This window comes from Vigna radiata, chromosome 6 (genome assembly GCF_000741045.1).
Source record: "Vigna radiata var. radiata cultivar VC1973A chromosome 6, Vradiata_ver6, whole genome shotgun sequence".
Classification (NCBI taxonomy): domain Eukaryota; kingdom Viridiplantae; phylum Streptophyta; class Magnoliopsida; order Fabales; family Fabaceae; genus Vigna; species Vigna radiata.
The window spans coordinates 4,381,814-4,405,382 of record NC_028356.1 but is presented as its reverse complement, the minus strand read 5'-3'; the positions used below and the strand labels follow the sequence as shown (position 1 = coordinate 4,405,382).

The following is a 23,569-nucleotide window of genomic DNA, read 5'->3' as shown; positions in this document are numbered from 1 at the left end:
TTGAATTCTTAAACATAATAATATATATCAAATGCTCAGAATAATTCTAAACTATTTTGAACATAATCAGGTTCTTGGAAATTAGTTTTTTGGTTAGAAAATGATACCAAACTTTTTTTTTTATGTAAATAAATAAATAATATCTTTTAGAATTTGTCGGCATTTATTTATTTTCAATTTGATGAACTCCAAATCAGAATGGGCAAAACGGACTTTTCAGTCCATGAACAGTGTGTTCTGAGTCCTTGGAAGATTTGTCCTCGTACCACTTTCCCTATGTTATCTTTGTCTTTGCAACAGATGATCAAATCCAATTTTCGAAAACGAATCAAAATGGCATCTTTCCTTGTTCTGCTTCTACTAGCCTCTTCCTTGAATCATGGGTATGCTCAATTTCATCCCCAAAACGAAGCTTTTATATCCCTGTCGATTACCCAAAACGGCCTTGACTTTGTGAAGGAGTTACTGGTGAATAAGGCAATTTCCTCACTCGTCCCACTTCAGTTGCCGAATATTGAAAAGACTGCGAAAATCCCAGTTGTGGGTAATGTTTACATGGTGCTCTCCAACATCACAATTTATCATATCTATGTTCCTTCCTCAAGTGTCAAGCCAGGGGAGACTGGAATTTCCATTACAGCTTCTGGGGTTACTTGTGATTTGAGCATGAATTGGTATTATTCTTACAGCACATGGCTTGTGCCTGTTGAGATCTCTGACAGAGGTAGAGCAGAAGTTCAGGTAAGAAATTGATCCTTTGTTTTTGTTTATAACTTTATATATAGCGATAATTTAATTGTAATGCCCTTTAAAAGTTATTATATGCTGTCGTAAACTTATAGATTGTCCTGTTAAGTTTGTTGGCTTTCATAACAATTATATTGAAAGTTATATCTATAATGGTTTCTGATTTGTTGACAATTAAATGCATATATGTGCGCAATTATGTTTTGTGAAGTGCCAAAATTGTGTTGTTAGTTCTTATTTGAAACATAGTCTCTCTAAGGGGGGCAGAAGGGAGTTCTTTGGTTCACTTGTTGCTCGTTCTTTGGAATTTAAAGGGGTTTTGTTGGAAATGGGATTCTTGATAACTAATTTTCTGTGTGCCTTGTGATTTGAAGGATACTTTATCATTTTCTGTTGTGTGTTTCGGTATCTACCAATGTTAACCTGTTTAATTATAAACTGTACAAAGGCATGCAGTATGGAATTTATGTGGTACCCTTGCTTTACTTATTTTATGAAAAGTTTATATTCTTATATTGGTATATGGTTGTTCTTGTTTGCATGGACTTAAAATGATATGTTTTTTTACTGTTATTTCTGTTCCTATCTGTTCTTCACGGCTGTAATCAGAAAGGAATTTGATTAGTGGTACTGCTGGAAAGGTTAAAAGCATGGAAGTTGGACTTACATTGGGTTTGGAGAATCAGGAAGGGTCTTTGAAGCTGAAACTCAAGGACTGCGGGTCTAATGTTAAAGATATTTCAATAAAATTGGATGGAGGTGCATCTTGGCTTTATCAAGGGTACGGAAATATCCATGTTAGATTCTAGCTCATAAAGGAACATATCTTTTGTAGCATTATAGAACTTGTGCTGCTAGCTGCTTATCCTTCCTCTTTTAAGCGTAGATGCCTTAGTGCATGTTTACTTTTATTTTTATTTTTTTTATTTTCATGTTCTTTTTGAAAACAGAAAACTGAATCAAAATGTGGTGCATTTTGTAATTAGAGCGAAAATAAGACATGGAAACTGAAAACGTTTACTCAAAAAACTGCCCCTTTTTCCAAATTAATGTTTGGGTTCCATAATTTCAGTATATACATGAAGATTTTATTAAAAAATAAAAAATAAAAAAGAATACGGAAAGAAAAACATGGTGGGAAACAAGGATCGGAAACTTGCTGATTATTATGAGTTTATTCAAAGCCTTGTAGTCCATACAAAATCTTAGTCCTTCATCCTTTTTCTTAACTAACATAGTAGAGTTTGAATAAGAGTTAATATTATGTTCGATTAAACCTGTTGCAAACATTTCCTTAACGAGTAAGTTTCTGACTTTTGATAACGGGGGATACCTAAATGGTTAAATATTTGGAATGGTGGTTTCTTCTTTGAGGTGAGTATCATGATAATGCTTCTATTCTAGTAGGAAGCAAACCTGCTGATGCTTCATAAAGATCCTCAAATTTGTGTAGAACCTCTTCAACAACTGTTGGAAATCTCTTCTTTACCTCCAGTAGGCTCAGTTATGGAATTGAAACCAATCTCAAAATTATGTCCCTAGTCTTGTAGAACATTTACATAGACATAAGTGATGCTGCTGACCTAGTCAATAGAGGTTATCCTATGAGTACTTCATCCTATCCACCAACCTTCATCTTCACTGTCAAGTCTTCAAAATGGCTCTTATTTTTTGCCCAAACCTTCTAATGAGTTCAGACCCAACACATCATCAGCTCCACCAAGTCTAAATAGGAAAAAGTTTTGGTGGATTTGCATACTTTCTAGTGTGACTCACAGCGTACATCCTTGCATCATGGCTTACGCCCATTCCCTACTTTTACAAAGTAAGAGGGGTTTTCTGCTATGAGGGAGTTTCAATTCTTCTACCAACTTAGTGAATATGAAATTGTGCATAGCACAACAATCTACTAATACTACTACCTGGAAATCCTCTAATTAAATGCCACGGTACTGTGCACAGAAAATTCACAATTGTGACTTCTTCCCACTGATCATTCCCCACTCCATCTCCATCTCCTTTTTTAGTTTCCAAATTTTTCCAGTTAGCCTGGTGAAATAATATGGTGAATATACACAGTATGTTGTTGTTGTAGTTAATGTTTTATGAAATATTGTTATTTGAAGTTTTCCAGCATATTTAGTTTCATCCTCTAATCACACATTCCGTTGTCAACTTTAACTGGCAAAAATTTATTCTATGGTTTTTTGACTTTTAATTTTTCTTCATATCTAACAGGGTAGTTGATGCCTTTGAAGAGAAAATTGGTTCAGCAGTTGAAAATGCCATCACCAAGAAACTTACAAATGGGATTTCAAGACTAGACTCATATTTGGAAAGTCTTCCAAAGGAAGTCCCGGTTGATGACCACACTTCTCTGAATGTAACTTTTGTGAATGATGTTTTATTAAGTGATTCATCTGTTGGATTTGAAACCAATGGGTTATTTATAAAAAGAAATCCTTCCCTACCTATTCTTGACCTCTACCACGATAACTTGAAACTTCCAATACTATGCACAAATTCATCAAAAATGGTAGGAATCACTTTAGATGAGGCTGTTTTTACTCCGCATCAGCCTTATATTATGATGTAAGTTTAGATGTTTGCTTGTGATATTAAATCATATTTTCTTAAAAAGTTCTTCTTTTTGTATCATTGGATTGGCATCAAAGAAACTGCTTACACTCTTCAGGCAAAATTTATGCACTGGATCGTAGACCAAATACCAGATCAATCTCTATTGAACACTGCAGGATGGAGATTTATTATTCCCCAGCTGTACAAGAAATACCCAAATCATGACATGAACTTGAATGTATCTTTATCTTCTCCTCCAGTTGTGGAGATATCAAATCAGAAAGCAGGTGCCAACACAATTGTAGACATGACAATTGATGTTTTGGAAGAAGACAAAGTAATACCGGTGGCATGCATATCATTGGTAAGATCATTAGCATTAAATTAAATACCTTTATCGCCATAATTTATCTGTGTATTTTTATTCGTCACCATTCTAAATATTACTTGGATGCCTCTAAATATTATTTCGTGATAAGTTCTGTGGGCTGCTATGTATTAAAATCAGTTCAGCATACAATGAAAGCTATTAGATGAGTCATTTTTCTATTCTAAAAGCTTAATCGTACAACTTTTAGCAGTTCTCCTTTATATATTTTTTTTTCTATAAAAGGAAGCTAATCCATAGCAACCTTGTTACAGTGCTGTCATTTCTCTTTGAATCTTGCTAATCAATCTTCCTGCCCAATGGATTGGTTTGTCAGTCAACAGTGCTGGGATGTTTTTGGCTGCAACTATTAGTGTTTGCCCTGTATGTCAGACTAATGAATATTCTAGTTTAAAGGATTTCTATCAATGATTGCTTTTTAACTACAACAATATTTTTTATTGATTCAACTACAAATATAACGACTATTTGGTAAGAAATACAAACATTTTTGTTTCCTATACCTCGCTAGCATCAAGAAAGGCTGAGTTTAAAGAACCAACTATTGAACCAGTTTAACTTGGTAGTGATTTTGGAACTGGTTGTTATTCAATGAATTACTAAAGTCTTATATTAGATAGCTTTATTAGCACTAATAAGGTACTACTTTGTTTTTGTGTATCTGTGCACGGAATATATTTTAGCCAGATACTATTTATCTACTCAACCACTGGTGGACAGATGACACATAATTAAAGAATAGTAAGTTTAAAAATAATTAAAGCCAAGATTGAGTAGTAAACTATGTTATAATATTAGAAATCTCAATGTTTGGGGAATCTTATGATATTAGTGATCTCTATGGAGCTGCAATCAGCATATATACTAGTTATTCTGAATTATTAAAAACAAATGGGTAGTAGTTCTTTGCATCTCATTACATAACAAGTCATATTTTCATCAGATGCAAATTATTCATAATCCTTTCTCTCCTTTTCCCTCTAACCATCATAATTAAAAATGGCATTGAAGCAGTACCACCCTTCATGACCAAATCCTGTGACTAACAGCTGCTGAGGTCCTTGTTTGTTTTTATAAATATATTGATCCGTTACAAGGATGACCATTATTGCTACATTACATCCTGTTTCTACAGGTAATTCAAGCTACAGGTGCGCTCAAAATCAGTGGAAACAACCTCGTTGGTGATATCAGATTGAATGACTTTCAAATGTCATTGAAATGGAGCAAAATTGGCAACCTGCGGATGCACCTCATTCAGGTGCCTTTATGTTGTATATGACGCATAACAGTGACTGAAAATTTAATTTTATAACGCCTCATTGATAAAGGGTATGTTATGATTTCCTACTGCAGCCAGTTGTGTGGACGCTCATTGAAACTGTCTTCTTGCCGCATGCCAATACACGTCTTAGTAAAGGGTTACCTTTGCCTATCATTCATGGCTTCATCTTGCAAAATGCAGAGATAATATTGTCAACTTCAAGACTTTCAGTTTGCAGTGATGTAGCATTTACAGAATCAAACAAACGTTTCTCCTATTTCATTCAGTAGATGAACAGTATGTTGTTAATGTTCGTGGATTGTAGATATGTCAAACCAGAAATCAAGATGATACTTCTACCTTTGCAATCTTGTTTTTGTTAATTGCTAGGAAATGAAAGTAGTATATAGGTTTATTGCAATAAAATTCATACGGATCAATACAACACAGTCTTAAAATTATGTGAAAGCAATGGATTTTCGTAACTCTCTTTATCTTGTGACATTAGATTGAAGAATTTTAACAGTTTTGTATTCCAATGATAGAAAAACTTAACTTGTTATGCGTACGCATTATCTCATAAAAGTATATGATAGAAAAATCATATTTACTTAATTCTCACTGAAATCTATTTTCAATCGAATTAAAAAACTGTCAAAATATGATAGGCCTAACTTTACTATTGAACAGTGATAATTTATACCATTAATAGAAAAGATTGTCCTTGTAATTGTCTTTCTTTATGCAATTCCTTACAATTTTGTCATGAAAAATACTCAAAATAAAATTATAAAAATTAATAAAATTGATTTATTTTTACATATTTTTTTTATAGACATATCTTTCATAATTTTAATATTATTTTATAATAAACTTTTAGTTTGATCTTTATTATAATAATTAGTTTTTCACTTAACTATCATGAGTAAAATAAGAATGGAGACTCATGTTTCCCCTAGAAAATTATAATAATGATATCAACCCACAAGATGTAGAAGAATCCATTTTGTCAGATTTTGGAAATGAATCATTTAAAAGAAATAGCAATAAAACCTGAAAGTCGAAACGACAGTGTTTTAGCAAGTTAACCTTATCTTCGAATTCCATCACCAATGTCCCTGTGGTTGATTTAGATAGACACCCACCAACATCTGTAAAACCCAGATTAAACCCTCTTTTTTCAGTCCCTCTTTCTATCCATCACCGTTCAAATTCATAAGCAACAATGCATATTTCTCTTAGCCACTTAGCCTTCAAGATCCCTCAACATTTCCCACTGCACCACCCCATTTTCCCTCCAAAGCCACTGCACCACCAAGTTTCAACGCAAACCCATGTCAATGTGCTGAAAGGGTCGGGGTATTTGTCTGAAATTAGCAAAAAAATTGATCACGAAGAGCAGTACCGTATAGCCCGGTCGCAGGTGAACCGGAAAGTTCTGGAATTGGAAGGTTATTCCATTGAGGGTATTTCAGTTGGAGGCCAAGAGACATGTATCATTATCCCTGAATTCAAGAGCACTTTTGATATTGGGAGGTGCCCTAGTAGAGCTATTAATCAAAATTTCCTTTTCATTACTCATGCTCATCTTGATCACATTGTAAGGTTCTCCACTTTTGTCACCAATAACTTTCTATGGGGTGATGCTTTTTCTTTTGATTTTGATTTTGATTTTGGATTCGTAGAAAAGGGGAGAAAGGGTAAATTTCATATGCTCTCTGTTAGCTTAATAGATTGTATGGAAAGGCCAATTCATACTTTATTTGCATTGCCAGAAGGTTGTTATGAAAAAAATGTGAGTTTTATTCTGTTTAGGAGACAGTGAAAACAGAGAATAAAAAAAAGTTATTTTTATAGTTTCTTATATAAAGTTTTGAAAATTGAAAATAAAGTAAAACACTGATTTTTTTTTTTTTAATTAAAGTCTTCTCTGTTAGAGCTTAGGCCTATATGTGGTCATGGCAAGGACTAATGTTGATGGCATATACAGGCTGTGTTTGAATAAGTTCTCAGTCACATTGAATGTGCATCTAATGTGAGAGGAGGTTTGGGTTCAACATGCGCTGGAAAATGGAATTTTTCTAAACCAAACACATTCTAAAAACAACTTACACAATGATTGCCTTTTTTTCTTGGTCTTCACTGATCCATGTGGGTCCTGCTTGTGATTTGTGAGTTTCTTTGTAAATGTGCGATTGCATCCTAGTAGTTTCTTTGTAAGGTTTATTTGTTCTATGTATCGTGTACTTTGGATGTTAACTGTACATTTGGGATAAGTGTGCTACAATGTTGAATGATTTAGGGAGGGCTGCCAATGTATGTAGCTAGCCGTGGTTTGTTCAATTTAAAACCTCCCACTATCTTTGTGCCTCCTTGCATCAAAGAGGATGTTGAGAAGCTGCTTGATATTCACAGAACAATGGGCCAGGTTGAATTGAATGCTGAAGTGGTCGCCTTGGATGTGGGTATGTGTCATTTTGTCTGTTGTTAATGATGAGGAGATAACTTCAAGGAAATGATATGCAAAGTTTCATTTCAGGGGAGACATATGAGATACGGAATAACCTTGTTGTCCGACCATTCAGAACACAACATGTTATACCTAGCCAGGTATCTTTCAACCAACCATTCTGTAGCCATTTTCTTTTAACTGAAGGGCATGTTATATCAGTGCTAGAAGTTAACTCGTTCTGTGTACTAAAACTTTTGAACAAAGACTTTGGCAGAAAAATTAACGGATTTTGGCTTAGCATATTTTTGTTTTTGTGTACAGTATTGTCTTCTGTTTCTTGATATTTCAGTTTGAAATTGTGTGAAGACTTGCGATCTGGCATCACAACACCTTTATCTGCTGAAAACACGTACTTGTTTTATGCAGGGCTATGTATTCTACTCAATCAGGAAAAAATTGAGGAAACAGTATGCACACTTGAATGGGAAACAAATTGAGAAATTGAAGAAGGCTGGTGCCGAGGTTTGTGATAGCTGGAGCTCAATTTGGACCTAAATCTTCTTTGAACCTTACCTTTAATGAACTCTCCTTTCTAGATTACAGACACTATATTATCTCCTGAGGTGGCCTTCACCGGTGATACAACACCAGATTTTATGCTTGAACCGTGTAATTCTGATGCATTGAGAGCCAAAATTCTCATAACTGAGGTATAGTACAATCTTTTAATGGAACTTGGTACAATTATTTTATGTCCTAGTTCACTGGACTTTGAGAATTGATAGTATGATCATTTGAAATTCTTAGAAATGGAGAATTGAAAAAAGGGTTCAGTAATCTTTGGGGATTGTAAGATGATCCGAAGAGGGATAAAATATTGTAAGTCAACTTGTAAGAGGTGTGTGCACCATCTTGAGTCTCCGTTTCTTATATATGAGTGTCTGGGAACCCTAGCTGAACAAAAGGGTCACACAAGTGTTAGACTTTGATTTTGGATCGGGTTGGGTTGCTTATTAGCCAACATATGGGTTGGCAAACCTAGCTTCACAAGATGGAAAGGATTGACGTGGCACACAATCCTGTGATTCCGCCAACATCATGGTCTTGGCACAATCTGCCATTTGCATCAGTTCATGGTAGTTTCTTGATTCACAGGATCATTCAAGTTTGTGAGTTTACTCGGGATTTTGACAGCATTGCAGGAATCGAGTATGGGACAATGTGTAAAATGTGTATGTAATAAGTTTTAGCATAAAAACAACCTTCCAAGTTTCATAAATGGCTTAACTGTTCCTTAACTAATTCTTTAAGATTTACAACTTGATGTATTGTCATGGGAATTTTTAGTTAACTTTTTGTTTTGTGCCTGATTAGATTGAAATTGGAAGTAATGAAACAGATAGTGAAAAAGGATGATATTATAATTTCTATGGTTTTCAGTTTATTGATAAATGATAATTAAGGGGGGCTTTCTCCTAGATGGCTATAAGAAAAGATTGCAGGCCCTTATTTTTTTCAGGTGTTTTGGTTGTGATTTTCCTGTTGGCTTTCTCCACATGTTTTTTCTTGCAGATTCTTATAGTCTTTTTTTATTGTTTTATCCCAAAGGATAAAGGAAGAATGAGGCGTAGAGATAAGGATTTTCTGCTTGCCTTCCTTTTCTCTCTCATCGAAATCTCTTCATTTTTATATAATTTTTTGCTTGCATATACAACAAAACTGAAGACAAAATAAGAGAATGGTGAGAGGCTACTAGAAAAAAGTCCTGTTTCAGTTATAAATCATAATTTTTTATTTAATCTCATTTTGAACTTTGTTCTTTTCTTTCTTCCCCTTTATCGTTTATTGTTTCTTCTCGGTTCTTTCTGACGCTTAACTGTGACAAGATCAATTAAAAATATTAAAGTGTAAACATTTTTTTATTGTATACCAAAGGTTTGTCGTCCTCTTTGTTATGTTGTGTTACTAAAATTATCAGAGTCATCTAAGTTCATTTCATCGGTACTTGTGGATATTGGGTATTGGCATACTTGAAAAACTAGGAATAAAACTTTTCAAAAATTGCTATTACCTTCCTTTGTAGTGTGCTCTTCTTTTTTGCTATCCTAATTGATCTTTTTGTTTTGATTGCTTTGCTTGTTGAAACTCTTTTAATAGGCAACTTTCCTAGATGATTCATTCAGCATAGATCATGCTCGGCAACTTGGTCATACTCATTTATTTGAGGTATGTAACATGTTTCATTCTTTCATGGTTACTCTGATCTTAGCTCGACAAATCATAGATGCAAGAAGGCCAACTTTTGCAGCTATCATGCTTTCCCTTTCACTTTTATTTTGCTGTCACTTATGATCGAGTTGGTGTTCATGTTAGTATAGTTATAGCTATAGTCATATATATATAATAATCGTTGTATTGTCAGCAGCTTTTTTTAGCCAAATGTTACAGAATAGTTAAAATAAGTACATAGCTTTTCTGGCACCAAATTGTATACCATGTTGCATTCATAAGTCAATCTTGTACCATTTGAAAATATTAAAAATAAACTAGAGTCTTTATCTGCTCAGACAAATTCACACCTTTTTCTGGTGATTGACTGATTTCAGAATTTCCTCTCTACTTCATAATATATTGTTGAATTCCTGAACAGTAAACTTATGACATTTTATGTAGATCATTGCAAATGCACAGTGGATTCGCAACAAAGCAGTTCTGTTGACTCATTTTTCACCAAGATATACGTTAGAGGTAATGCTATATTTTTCCTTTTAGTTTTTTAACTTGCAAGTTACATTCCTCAAGTGCTCGTATTTGCATATTAGATGCAAATCTCTAATATTTGTGAATTTTCATGACCTTCATCGTGGAGGGGCATACCCTCTCGCATCACATTAAATAAGAATTTAATGACAAAAACAAAACTTAGATGCAACTACTAGAATATTTTATATGGTTTTTATTCAATCATAATTAAAGTTTTATCCCAACAATGTGTATATGTATCAAAGGTTAGTAATTATTACTTGAATACAATGCCATTTCTGATCAGACACCAGCACCGAAGCCTCTTAAGGAATTATATCTAAGTTTTTGTTTCGATGAAGAAAAAAACCAGTGAATAAAATATGCATTTTTTGTAATTCCTCAGGATATTCGACAAGCTGCATCAAAATTGCAGTCCAGGCTGTCCGCAAAGGTGGTTCCTCTCACGGAAGGATTCAAATCTATGTACACTTAGGAATCAACGTATGTTCACTCTTCACCATTATCAGTGTATCAAGTAGATGACAAAAGTGTTCCTAGATGTAGATTTCACAGTTTATTTCATGTAAATTAGAGAGGTACATTTTTTTTTTTGAACTTGTAAGCTTTCAATTTATACCTATGTAATTTACATAGCGTTAAAGTTATTGTTTCCCCAACTTGGCTTCATATGCATATGCTTTATTGATTGATAGGATAGAGAATTAGATCTATTTTTGGTCTCTTAGGAATTATGTAGTTTCCTTTTTATATTTGGATATCTGAATTGCCTTTTGATTAAACATCAATTTGGTCCCCGAAGAAAAAAAAAAGTTAATTAACCTAATTTGTTGCTGAAAAGAGAAAAACTACCACTTCCTTTTGTGTGACTTGTAATCAAATTCTTCTTTTGAGGCTGCAACCCCACCTAAATAAAAAGAGAAAAGCTACCAAATAGTATTTTGAAATTATAAATATGAAACACAATAAACTCCTTAGAGGATTCTTAATAACATGTTTTTTTTGACAGAATTAGTTTCCAAAATGGTTCTTTAAAATGATAATTTGAAATACATTAAAAAGTTATTGTATCTATGATCTTATAAAAAGTGTTTTATTGGAAAATAATTATTTTAGTATATTAATAGAAGTGTTGAAAAATTATATTAATCATAATCTCTTCCCTTGGAAAAAGAAGTAGAGTCATAATGTCTTCATTACTTTCCAATCATCTCGGAATATATTCTAGCAGTCATTCTTGTTCCAGTTACATAAGATAAAGTACACCATTATCTCTCTAAAGATAGCTTGTACGTTACTTCTTTCCTTTCTTTTCTTTTGAATTGTACCTTCATCATGTGTCTCATTTGTCCCCTCTGAAAGGTACTCAAACACACAATCTAACATAAAGAGCATGAAAGTAGACTTATATTTTTTGGTTGGAATTATTAAATTCGTGCATGTTTGAAGAGTGACTGGAAGGTTTTGAATTGGCATCCCCGTCGCCTCAGATTAAAGAGAAGATAGACAATCTGACTTTTCAAAACTATCGTTCTAAAAAAAAAATATTCTTGTAGTAGACATTGTTCCTGATCAGAAATATAATGAAATCACGTTTCCTATTCTTTCTCCGGATCCCGCTAGTAAAAGAGATATTCATTTCTTAAAATATCCGATATACGTAGGCAAGAACAGGGGAAGGAGTCAGATTTATCTTGACGAGAGCAAAAGTAATAATAATGTTTATAATGCTACAACAGCAGGTATAGTAAAAAAAATAGTACTAAAAAAAGAGACGAGTTATAAAAAACTAGTTATCGAACCTTATTTATATTTAAATATACTAATTATTTTAAAATTATTAACCAACTGAGAATAATACACTTTTGGTTTAACAATATTGAAGAATATAAATTTAGAACTTCCTAAATATTAAATAAAACTCGACAATGTATTTTTAATAAATTTTACTAAATAATGAATTAAATGTTTTAACTGATATTTATTTAAAATAATATATATTTTAATCTATAAAAATATTTTTCAATCTACAACTAAATACAAAATTCATATTAACTAATATTTGAAGGTGGATAATTCAATATAAATTTAAACATAAATATTAACTAAAATAAATTCAACCAAAAAATTTACCCGTATTTATTTTTCTGTACAATTAATTTTAAAGTACGTTAACAAAATTCTAATACAGTATATTATTCAAACAAGAATCATCCATGATTGAGGTAGTTAAAGATGATATTATAGTTAGTAAGTTAATTTGGGAACATTTTTCCTACACAAGGCTGCCACAGTTGTGTCAACATCGTATCTAAAGACTCATATTTGTGGGGGCAAAAGAACCAACTTGATTCATCAATGAACAGCATCTTGGTATTCATTTGACTATGATATGTCAAACAAAACAACACATCAACAAATGGATAAACCTCTTAACAACAAAGTCCGTTCATATATAATTCAATATGTCATGCAAATTATTCAAATTTTATCTCTATCCAACTATGCACTTCATATTTTACTGACAGAAAAAAAATTCTCACATTTAATTCATTTACTAAAAGGTCATGTTAATTTTATATTTTTACAACCTTATAGTTTGCGTGTTTAGAAACATGATCTTTAAAATAACTGTTAGTATTTAAAATTCTAATTGATGATGTTACAGGTAAAGCTTTTAGCAATACTAGTTGGCTTCCTCTACCAAACATATTAGGTAAGTAACTTGTTTGATTAACTTAATTCATAACCAAAATATTTTTATTGAAACAAAAATTATCTTACTCCTCCTTCAAAGCAAATTACTCTCTATATATCTATTTGTTTTAAATAATACAAGTTTTAATATAGAATTATTAAAAAGTATTATTTATCTCATTTCTGACTCTTCCCTAAATCTAGATCCAATAAAGCATTTATAAAGGTTGAACGGGAGGAAATACGGGGATGTGCATAAGTGTTCATATACTAAAAAAATTATTACAATGAAAAAAATGTTATTAAGTTTATAAAAAGAAAAAAACATACATAAAAAAAATTATGTTGTATTATTCTTTAAGATTAAGTAATTGTTTTGTCATCATTCTAACAATCTAATCTTTTAGCATTGATAGTTTTTCTATAAGTCAATAAATTTGATTATACTACAAAAATAAAAGGAAATACTATTCAACAACACAATAATATATATATATATATATATATATATATTATAAATAGATTACAAACACATAAGAATTATATTTATAAATTAAAATAAAAATATTTGAAGAGATTACATTTTTTTAAAACATTTAAACATTGAAATTTTGTGTAAAAATGAAAAAAATATTTATTATAAATTTATTTTCTATTTACTATTCTTTTTACATGGAAGTAAAATAATTTATAAAAATAAGTATTTAAAAGGTTCAAGAAAAGATACCACATCAAATAAGAAAAAAATTAGATACTTTAAAATATTTTATTTTAATACTAAAACTTTAGATTTATTATATTTGAAAATACTTTAAAAACCTTCCCAATAGTCGTTTTTATGGATGTGAATACAAATATAGGATTCGTCGGTTTAAATAGAATCTGGACAAGATTATTTATTCAACTTAGAAAAATAATGTTCAAAATAAAAATAACTTATATACAAAAAGTACATAAATTTAAATAACATTTCAAAAATTAAAATAACTCTGAAAAAATTAAGTTCTCATCCAATTAAAAGACATCATTGTCCACCAATCATACTAAAATGTTTTTTACAGTGTGAATGCATGTTCACATTGTCTAAAAAGGGAGAAAGAGAGTAGGAGAAAATGCTTTAGAGTTATGATGGAAGAAATGATGATTATTTACCTGAAACTGAGATGGTTGAGTGTTAGGCAAGTTGTGTTTTTACCAGATCTATTCTCATTTCTAGGAGAATAAGAAACCTGGATTGTTCACTTCACGTGCCAACCAAAAATCTGGAAGTTCCCAAAATCCATCAACTAATACATATACCCAAAAAATTCACCCTTGTGTCTACCATCATTACCATCACCATCATCCAATCTAAACCAAATCCCTTTCTATAATTACTACCAAACCATGGCTAATGTTTTGCCTCCATCAAAATCCAGTAGTGCAAACCAATGAGTGTTTCTAACTCAGATAGATACATAGATTGTAGTCATGTCCTAAGTTGATAATACTATTATTACATCAAACTTACAATAAGGAAACTTCTATATAGTTTCCCTTCCCTCCTTCTTTCTTCTCTTGTTGTTTCCAAACCACACCTTTCTTCCCTTTTGTCAAAGCTCTCATCTTTTCCTTTTTTTTTTGTCGATCTGGGTGTTTGTTTTTTTCAGGTTTGAACCATTTTTCTGATTGGGGTCTCTCTCCACCTCCAAAAAGATCTAATTTTTTGCCTTGTTTTGTTCCCAATCCCTTGTTTTTGGATCTGGGTCTGAAGGAAACTTCTGTTTTTTTATAGTTGTTGTTGTTTAATTATGAGGAAAAGGGAGAGAGAGAATCCCTGTGGGGTGTGTGGCCACTACCACAAATATGAAGAAGGGGAAGTGTGTTCCATTTGCGGTCACCGGATTCCAGTTGGATCGGAGAAAACTTCGATACAAGTTAGTGCTTTTCCTTCTGTGATTCTGCCCGAATTTCTTTACCTAGGAAGCTATGACAACGCATCACGTTCCGAGCTTCTCAAGACACAGGGGATTACTCGTATCCTCAATGTAAGGGGTCTTGTTGTTTGTTTATAATCTGTGATCCAATCTGACATCTTTTTGATTTCAATGTTCCAATGATTAACTATGAATGTATGCATGGTGATAAGTTGAGTGTTGTGAGGTTGAGATTTTGGATTGTTATGTGTTTGGGATTTCAGTAATAATTGAGGAATTGTAGGTGAAGTGGATTTACTTAGGATTTTCATTATAACAGTTCTTATAATTTCTAGGTGGTCAATGCATAGGAATGACTATGCCAAACAAGGGTTTAAATTGTGGGTCATGAAAACTACAAAAAACCTGTGTTGTGGACCCTTTTTTAAGACTTTGATTTCAAGTTAAACAATTAGTTGATAGATTTTAGATTCAGATAAGATTAATAGTCAAATTTCGGGAAGATTTGAATTTCATTTTGGCAGCCAAATTGGTTTCCATGTTGGTGACATTATGAATTACTTCAAGTTTAGGGACTAACATGACTGAATAAATGCAAATTCATGGTTCATAAGCTCAATGATCAACTCATTGTTTGGGCTGATTGTGCAGATACTTTTTTTAATTGTGGAAAATCATGAAGATGTGGAATTAGGTTGTTTCCTGTACTAGTGGAAAATAGTTAGTTCTAAATGGACAAGAGGTGACTAAACGTACAATGATTTTGATTGATATTCAATTTGTTTTCATGATGTATGTCATTCTTATCTTGCTCAGAGGTTTTGCACCGTAAACCTGCTTGTCCAAATTTTCCTCATGTGTTTATTTTCTTATAATACCTTTGAATTCTCTACTTTTGCAGACTGTTCCTTCTTGTCAAAATCTCTACAAGAACTCATTTACCTATCACTGCCTCCCAGATGACAAAACTTTGGCATTTGATGAAGCAATTCAGTTTCTAGGTATTTTTCTGTTTGTCCATTTAAAACTTATACTTTTCATTTGCCCATGTGCTTCTTTAACATGGATTTGCAGCTTTTTTTATAAATAACTACTACATATAATACTTGTACTTGTTATTGGAACTTTGACCAGTGTCTTCGTGCTCAATAATACTAGTAAATGATCTGCTACATGGACTTTTACTATTATGTTCTTTTGCACTTCTACTTGGTAGTATTTTGATTCTTTTTCTAAAGGACTTTCTCTATGAATCATCTAGTCAATTATTAAAAAATAAGCAATATATTGAAAGGAAAAGACCATTATAGAATCATAGACATTAGATATTTGTTGTTCACCTAATTAGCAATAGGATCAATAAAGGTCTTGAAAGATATTCCTTAGTACTTTTCACTTCATTCTGTTATGTTTATGAACCAGTCTACTCCACTATATCTTGAACAAATCTGCTACACTTTATTATCTACTAATTGTCCACTCCACTAGTCCTCCCCTCCGATCCAAACATTGCCTAAAATTGCAATTTCCCTTTCTAGCCACTTTTACCTATGTTTCTGTTTCTGCTAGAGGGCCTGCTTAAAGTCAATGTTGAAGGAGGCTCCTTCAACAATTTGATTATTTGAGAGAATCCCCACCATCTATCACTCTATTGCAGTGGTTTCTTGTAATTTTCTCATTAAGGGCATCTGCATCCATGACTTAAGGTCTTTCAGAGTCTGAAACTTTCCCAACAGTATAGTCAGGTTGGTAACATCAAAGGCTTTAATATATTTTCTTGTCAGTGAGCACCATACTAATTGTTTTATTGAGATAAATGCCTCTGTGAGGGACCATAGTAGTAATTAGTGAATAGTGGTCTAGATCCACGCCCCCAAAAGTGCAATTGTGGGATGACTTCCATTTTGAGTCCTATATACATTACACATCTATTTATGCTGAAAAATAAATAAAATACCTAAATTTGAAACATGGCAACAAATTGAATAGATTCTTGCATCTTTTTATGATGTAATGCAATTAGTGTAAACACTAAAGAAAACAAGTTTAACATTCATGAATCTGGAATGCATGCAAGTTCTGAGAGAAAATAGAATGTATTTGAAGAGAAAATCTCATCATGTCTGATGAGGTCAATCTTTGCATTAAAACTTGACGAGTCAAAATTGAGCAAAGCAAAGGACTTGATCACTGACAATGATTTGAATACCATGCAAGTGCAAGGGAAGAGCTGTTGTCGCCGCACATGTGAAACCTTAGGGATTTAGAGCTGTGCTTGGTTTTGAAGAGAAAGTGTAGAAGCTAGGGCTGACTGGGCATCAAAGAAGAAAATGTCAACGAAGTAGAAAGGAATTCAGAATATAGAGTTATTGCTTTTTTCCAATTTTACCTTATTAAAATGCATGAAACCGACACGGAAAAAGCGGGTGAGGTTGTCTTCTTGCTGGTAACACGCGGGGCAGCTGGTAACAGCTGTGAAGGGCTGCTGTGATTGGTGCAGGACCTTGACTAGGAGACATAAAACAATGACTTAACTAGGAGGCGGACCTTCCTGCTATAGAGCTGTGAATGTGCTGAATTGACTTGAATGAAGTTTAAATACAGTTTACTGTTTTGTGCAAACAAAAAACTGTTAGTTTTATGACAAATTAGTTTGATATAAGCAAGTTTAATGAAATAATAAGTAAAAAAGGACAAAAGAAAAGCATTATTGAAGTCCATGTATTCTGAGCTCTCTGTAATTATATCTTTTTCTTAATGAACTTGTTCTTTTAATAATTGGTATTGAATTTTGGTTGATAAAGAACGAATTGGAGCATAAACTCTGTTTGACAAAGACAGGTTTGTGGTGGGTGAGTGGACATACAAAAACTAGATCAGGAATGAAGGCATTAGATAGAAGGAAACAATAGCACCTGTTGAGGAAGAGATGGTAAAAATCTAGTATAAGGTGGTTTGACCTTGTAAGAACAGTGGAAGAACTACTAAGAAAACTTGATCTGGTGCACCCAAGGAGTCCAATCAACACTCTTACATAGCCTTAACCTTCCAAAGGGTAGGTTCATCGTTGAACACAAGTGTTGCTTTTGATCATGTACAGATCCTGTGTTGTAGGAAAAAATTATTTAGGCTCTTATTGTTGTTAAAAGTGATAACTTCCACACAAAATACATGTTAATTTGATTCATGAGCTGTTATTTGAGTCCTTGCTCCGTGAATACAGATTGCGCAGAGTTTGATTTTGTCTTCAGAAATGCATTTTGAGTCATTTGAATTTTAGGAATCTCTATTTTGTCATGATTTCCCACAATAAATATCTTGGAGGGGCAGGGAGCCAAAATAACCACTAGTGTGATAGACCAAGGCAGTAATGGATGGAATCTTCTCGGTGAAGACGTGCATGATTATGGTTTTTTGGAAAGGGGCTCAAGTATGTTATGTGCTGCATAGATGGAAAAAAGCTGTGGACTGGTGGTGACCAGGGTTTGATGATACTCTGATATCGGTGATCCTCTTTTGGATAGCCCAACATCGTTTGTAACCTTTTCAAGGTTGATAGGAGGTGAAAACACCCATGATCTATAGATCTGAGATGACTAGCTGCCATGGTGAGAAAACAAAGGGGTGACTGAAAAACTGTTTTTTGTTGCAAATATATACTGATTAATGATGGGAGACAAAATTACGAAGAAGCATGATAATGTTCCAGTAAAGGAAATAAAGATCTTATTTGTTTATACACCATTTTACAAATTTCTTTTGTTAAAAGTATATTTTAATTTATTTTATTAGTTGATCATGAATTTATGGTTTGTGATATGTTCTGATACATGATTAAAATAATATGCCTTTTGATTAACAATTTGATAGCTTATGTACCTAGGGACATTTTTTACTCTATCATAAATTGTCACTCAATGTCTAGGCCTTAACAAAATTGTTTTATCATTGGTAACTTCTTTTGGTTTTTCATCAAGTCCCTCACCATGCCCTTTACCTTTTGTCTTCTAAGCTGCCCCCATCTTCTTTCCTTCACCATTGTTGATAGTGGACAGGGGGGCATGTTTGCACAAGTGTGTGGGTTTGTATTGTAATATTTGATGCATTTCCATCGTTATATAATTAATCTTTAATGAGTCCTCTAGTGTTTAAGGCTTTATTTTAACTTGCTATCTCTGTAAATCTTTCTCATTTGGTTTAGTTTAAATGGTGGTCACTTGTTATAACATTGATGGAGTTGCGTTATACGTTCTTTTTTGCTTAATGGGATATTAAGTATAAGCAACTCTTCCTATGCTGTTATTTCCGGATTTGAGTTATAACGTATGATTTGGCTCATTAAAATTAACTGAGTAACTGGTAATTAATGGATTCTTTGTCTTAAATTGACATTATACTTTTCTCTTATATTTCTTCCTTTTACCCTTCATAATGAAGCAAATGCCGTGTGCTTCCTTTGCAGAGTTATGTGAGAAGGAAAAGGAGCGTGTTCTGGTTCATTGCATGTCAGGAAAGAGTAGGTAAGATAATCCTAGACTATTTAATAAACATGTCAGTGACATTTGGTGCTGGTTAGTTTGAATTACTTAGTGATGGTGACTCTCAAAATACAAAATGGAATTGATAGAGGTTTTTGTACTGCAGCCTTTCAGATGAGGATGTAATATATAGAAATGTTAAATTTTCTGAATCATGTTGTATTTAACAACAGGTCTCCAGCTATTGTGATTGCATACTTGATGAAGTCCAAAGGATGGAGACTTGCACAGAGTTATCAGTGGGTAAAGGAACGTAGACATTCGGTTGAACTAACTCCAGGTATGTATGTTTACTGTATCCAGCTTTGCTTCCAGTCTCCAATGTAGTCATCAGATTTCAGTGTTGGTTAATTAAGGACTTTTAACTGGTGAAATCATTTTATCTTAAGATCATTATGTATGGAAACTTAATCAAGTTAATCAACTGAGTTAGTGCTCAATAGTAGTTATCAAAATTTAGAGTGGAAGAAAGGCCAAATTGGTCATACAGCTAAATTAACTTTTTTTCAGTTTAGATTAGTGATGAATCATTAACAGATCGTGTGGGTAAGTTGTGATTTGTGTGTTTAGGATGCTTAGAAATTACGGAGGACTTGCTTTAAATAACCCCTATGAAAATATTAACATGGATATGCTTTCAACTTGCCAATTCTCCCTCTCCCATCATCCCTGCTCGAAAAGTAGTATCACATTTTTGTTTAAGGAGTGTATGGTGGTTTCAATACATTCATATGTTAGAATCCCAAGTATGAGTCTAAGTCTCATATTGGGTAGAAATGAAAAAATAGACCATTATATAAGATTGAAGATCTATTAACCTATTGTCTTAAGATTTTTGAGTAAAGAGTGATATTAATTTCTTATGTGATTGGACTCAGGTCTCGTTAATGTTGTATCTTTTCAGTGAACTCCTTCATATCAAGTAGTGAATAAATTCACACTGTTTGGCTGCATTTTGCAAAAGGCTAATCATCACCTTTCTAACGTGCATGCTTCCTTTCTTAATGTAGGTGTATACCAGCAACTACAAGAGTATGAGCAGAAGATCTATGGACCAATCGACAGTGGAAGCTCTCTGCTTCCCAGTTTCTCGCCAACAGTTCTTCCTTCAATTAGCTTTGGTTTCCCAAAGATCAACGATCCAGCTCAACTTCCTTCCTTCAGCACTGCTGGAACTCCTTCAATATTTGCCAGACCAACCCTAGACATTGCTCCTACAGAGTTTACATTTGGCGCTGGACCAATGCAGAAGAATGTGGCTGGAAGTCCCTTCAATGCCAACCAAACTAATCCAAATGGTACTGATATACAAATGGATGGCTCTTGATTCTCACCAGCCACATGTGTGATTAACCTGCTTGACAATTTGGCTTGTGGTAAAGTTTACAGGTACCAGGCTGCCATATTTCAAGTCAAGGTGCAATAATCATAAGTGACTTGTCAATTCTATACCAACTTCTTTTTTCCCATGTTTTTTTCTTAAAATCTTTTTATAGTTATCTCTGGTTGTAGTATTGAGTTACAGCATATTTTACTGGTCTCAGTAGATCTGCGCAACAATATCCAGTTTTTAATATTATAAGCAAAATCTTATCTACAAAGTATACAATAGTAAACAAGCCTGTTGGGAACCGCTGTTCTGAAATATACAAAACTTTTACAGACAAGTTTTTGAAATTCATCATCAATTTTTTACCTTTATTTTTTATGACTGTGTTAAATTAACCATGAGATGCTTATTATTTGGATACTGAATGTGATATGTCGATCTTTCTACTAAGCAATTCACGCGGAATCTTGTCCACTTCTCCACTTATGCCTCACCATCAACATCAACATATTATTATTCACTCTATCATTTTCCACTTATTATACTTAACCAGGGCCAGCTCAATAGTATTTGGTGCATTGAAGTCATGTTTCTTCTTATATGACTTATGTCTACCAACATAAGTCTTGTCAATTCATGTTCACAGTACGAGGCAATCTTCATTGTTCCCTGGATTTCCTCTCTGTCTCAAGCTTCAAAAAGTCCTTTTTATGTCATCTTCATGCCCTTTTAGCCCAAATTACAAGAAATTAAATTTGTAACTTTTGGTGTCACTTTGTGATTTGAGTCATACCTTTCAAATTTTTCGTCTTGTACTCAATTGTTTGCAGAGAATCTAAATTTTATACTGAGGGACAACACTTAAAATTATGCAGAGAATCATTTTGAAATCTTGGAAATAACCCTTTTTGTTTATAATAAAAAGGTTGTCTGCATTTGTTTTCTTCCAAGGCTTCGCTTACTCTTCTCTTTCACTTTTTGGCAGTGTCTCGTAATATCGATAATAAGTTTAGTTATATCATAACAGTTTTGCTCTAACGTTCTTCTATAACTCAGGATAAGACGTTTTTCCTAAAGTTGTGAAAATGAAAATTAAGTACGAACTCTTTGCTTTTTAGGAAATTTCAAAATATAAAATTAAATTTAAATTGATTAATTTTTCTACTGCTTTGTTTAAATGAAATGACCTAAATTTATTACTATTTTTAAATAAAGTTTTAATTACTATCAAATATAAAGATTAATATTTTAATATTGTAGGCATAGACAAAAAATAATCATTATAAACTTCAATTGAAAAATAACTTAATCTACATTAAGTAAGAAATAGTTTAACATATTAATAGATAAATAATTTCAATAATGATCATTATAAAACAATTCATGTCCAACATTTTGTAAAAAATTTTAACTTACTTTTGTTAAATATTAAGTTCAATTTGTATCAACAAAAAACCCTAACCAGTATACATCCAATTATAGTTATGTTAATGTTGACGGAGAAAATCCTAATCAATAATGAATTTAAATTTAGCTTTTAGTCAAACATTATAAAAAACCATGATGATAATAATTGAAAATTAATTATTAAAAGCTTATATATATGATAGTTTTACCAAAATAATTTTTAAATAAGTTAGGTATTATTGTGAACTTTAACATATAATTATTCTCTTAATCTAAAATTTATCATTCTCTTAATCTAAAACTTATGGATATTTCCTATGACATGAAAATATATTAAAAAATAAATAAACGAATGAATACAGACAACAAGTATCAAACTAAATTTAAGATCAAATTATACTTCACAATTATGAAAATTCTAAATAAATATATGGAGGCATAGTAAAACTAATTATAAGTGCATCGGTTACAGTGTAGTTATCTTCTAAAGGATTTGTGTAACATTTGACAATTTTTATATTTAATAACTCAATTAGATCACAAAGTTTACAAAAATACAAGAAATTATTTTTGGTATTTTCATCCGACAGTTGGTGTGTCAAAAGATGTAACATAGATTATTTATAATTTGTTAATATTAGAGTTCATGTATTTCATTCTCATGTATTAATAATCATCTTAATTTCATATTTATGTTAAAATCAATTCATCAAAATACTCAAATTTTATCTCGAGTGACTTTGAACCTGTGATAACTCATCAGGTTTCAATTTCTTGAATCTTCAACAAGCAACCATGCATTAAGTTCAAGAGTCTTGAGATTAGTAATGAATCATGTTCTATCCCTATATACAAACATCTATTAGGTGTTCAATTTCAGTTCTAGGTTGAAGTCATATTTCCTAATACATCAAGAACCATAAATCAAGTCACAACAAGCATTAACCAAGGAAATTGAATACTAACATGAATTAGAAAAATATATTGTTAACATCACACAATACACAAGAATTCAATGTTTTACATCTAATCTCAAGAAATAGAAATAGCTTTCCATTTTGAAGAACTTAGAATTCTACAAATTGAAAAGTTAGGGAAGAAATGGAAACTAAAGAGAAGATGTAATCCTTCTTCCAAGGTTCTTGACAGCTACTACTTGCTTCAATTGGCCTCCCCTTTCACATCAACACCTTAATTTTGTAGCCCATCTTTCTTTTCAACCCCAAAAGGGAAAAATTCACCATGGATGAAGGAAGAAACCTAAGAAGGAGATGGAGAGCTTTCCAACACTATAAACAACCTCTAAGAGTCTATCCCAAACACCTAAGTGATTTTATTTTGTAAAAATGAGGAATAATGAAAACTCTTGCGAAAGCATTACTAAATACAAACTTTCGCGTATCAAGGCTGACAGACTCTCGGCTAACATCTTCATTCTTGCCCAGCGAGACCTAAAATTTGATGCTCTCTAACTTGTAACTTGTTAG

General features: G+C 32.5%; 3 protein-coding genes across 4 annotated transcripts; all 3 read left to right on the top strand.

Moving 5' to 3' along the window:
* Positions 1-211: 211 nt before the first annotated feature.
* LOC106763092 (putative BPI/LBP family protein At1g04970) lies at positions 212-5,464 on the top strand. The gene is given in 7 exon segments (XM_014647269.2): positions 212-741; positions 1,389-1,528; positions 2,986-3,311; positions 3,314-3,339; positions 3,443-3,691; positions 4,851-4,976; positions 5,072-5,464. Coding segments are annotated over 7 exon segments (1,530 nt in total). The 5' UTR covers positions 212-276; the 3' UTR covers positions 5,270-5,464.
* A 607-nt stretch (positions 5,465-6,071) lies between these two features.
* Positions 6,072-10,863, top strand: LOC106763014 (tRNase Z TRZ2, chloroplastic). Its single transcript, XM_014647166.2, has 8 exons — positions 6,072-6,579; positions 7,282-7,444; positions 7,519-7,589; positions 7,858-7,953; positions 8,028-8,141; positions 9,589-9,657; positions 10,105-10,179; positions 10,580-10,863. Exons 1-8 carry the CDS (start codon positions 6,205-6,207, stop codon positions 10,667-10,669), a joined length of 1,053 nt encoding a protein of 350 aa, XP_014502652.1. The 5' UTR covers positions 6,072-6,204; the 3' UTR covers positions 10,670-10,863.
* A 3,176-nt stretch (positions 10,864-14,039) lies between these two features.
* On the top strand, positions 14,040-21,022 carry LOC106765255 (protein-tyrosine-phosphatase IBR5). Of its 2 annotated transcripts, XM_022781950.1 has the most exons (6): positions 14,040-14,540; positions 14,666-14,918; positions 15,709-15,808; positions 19,270-19,327; positions 19,519-19,625; positions 20,356-21,022. In XM_022781950.1, exons 2-6 carry the CDS (start codon positions 14,682-14,684, stop codon positions 20,670-20,672), a joined length of 819 nt encoding a protein of 272 aa, XP_022637671.1. In that variant the 5' UTR covers positions 14,040-14,540; positions 14,666-14,681; the 3' UTR covers positions 20,673-21,022. The 2 variants fall into 2 exon arrangements, with proteins under 2 accessions (XP_022637671.1, XP_014505295.1); XM_014649809.2 differs by having other exon boundaries at positions 14,041-14,918.
* Positions 21,023-23,569: the final 2,547 nt, after the last annotated feature.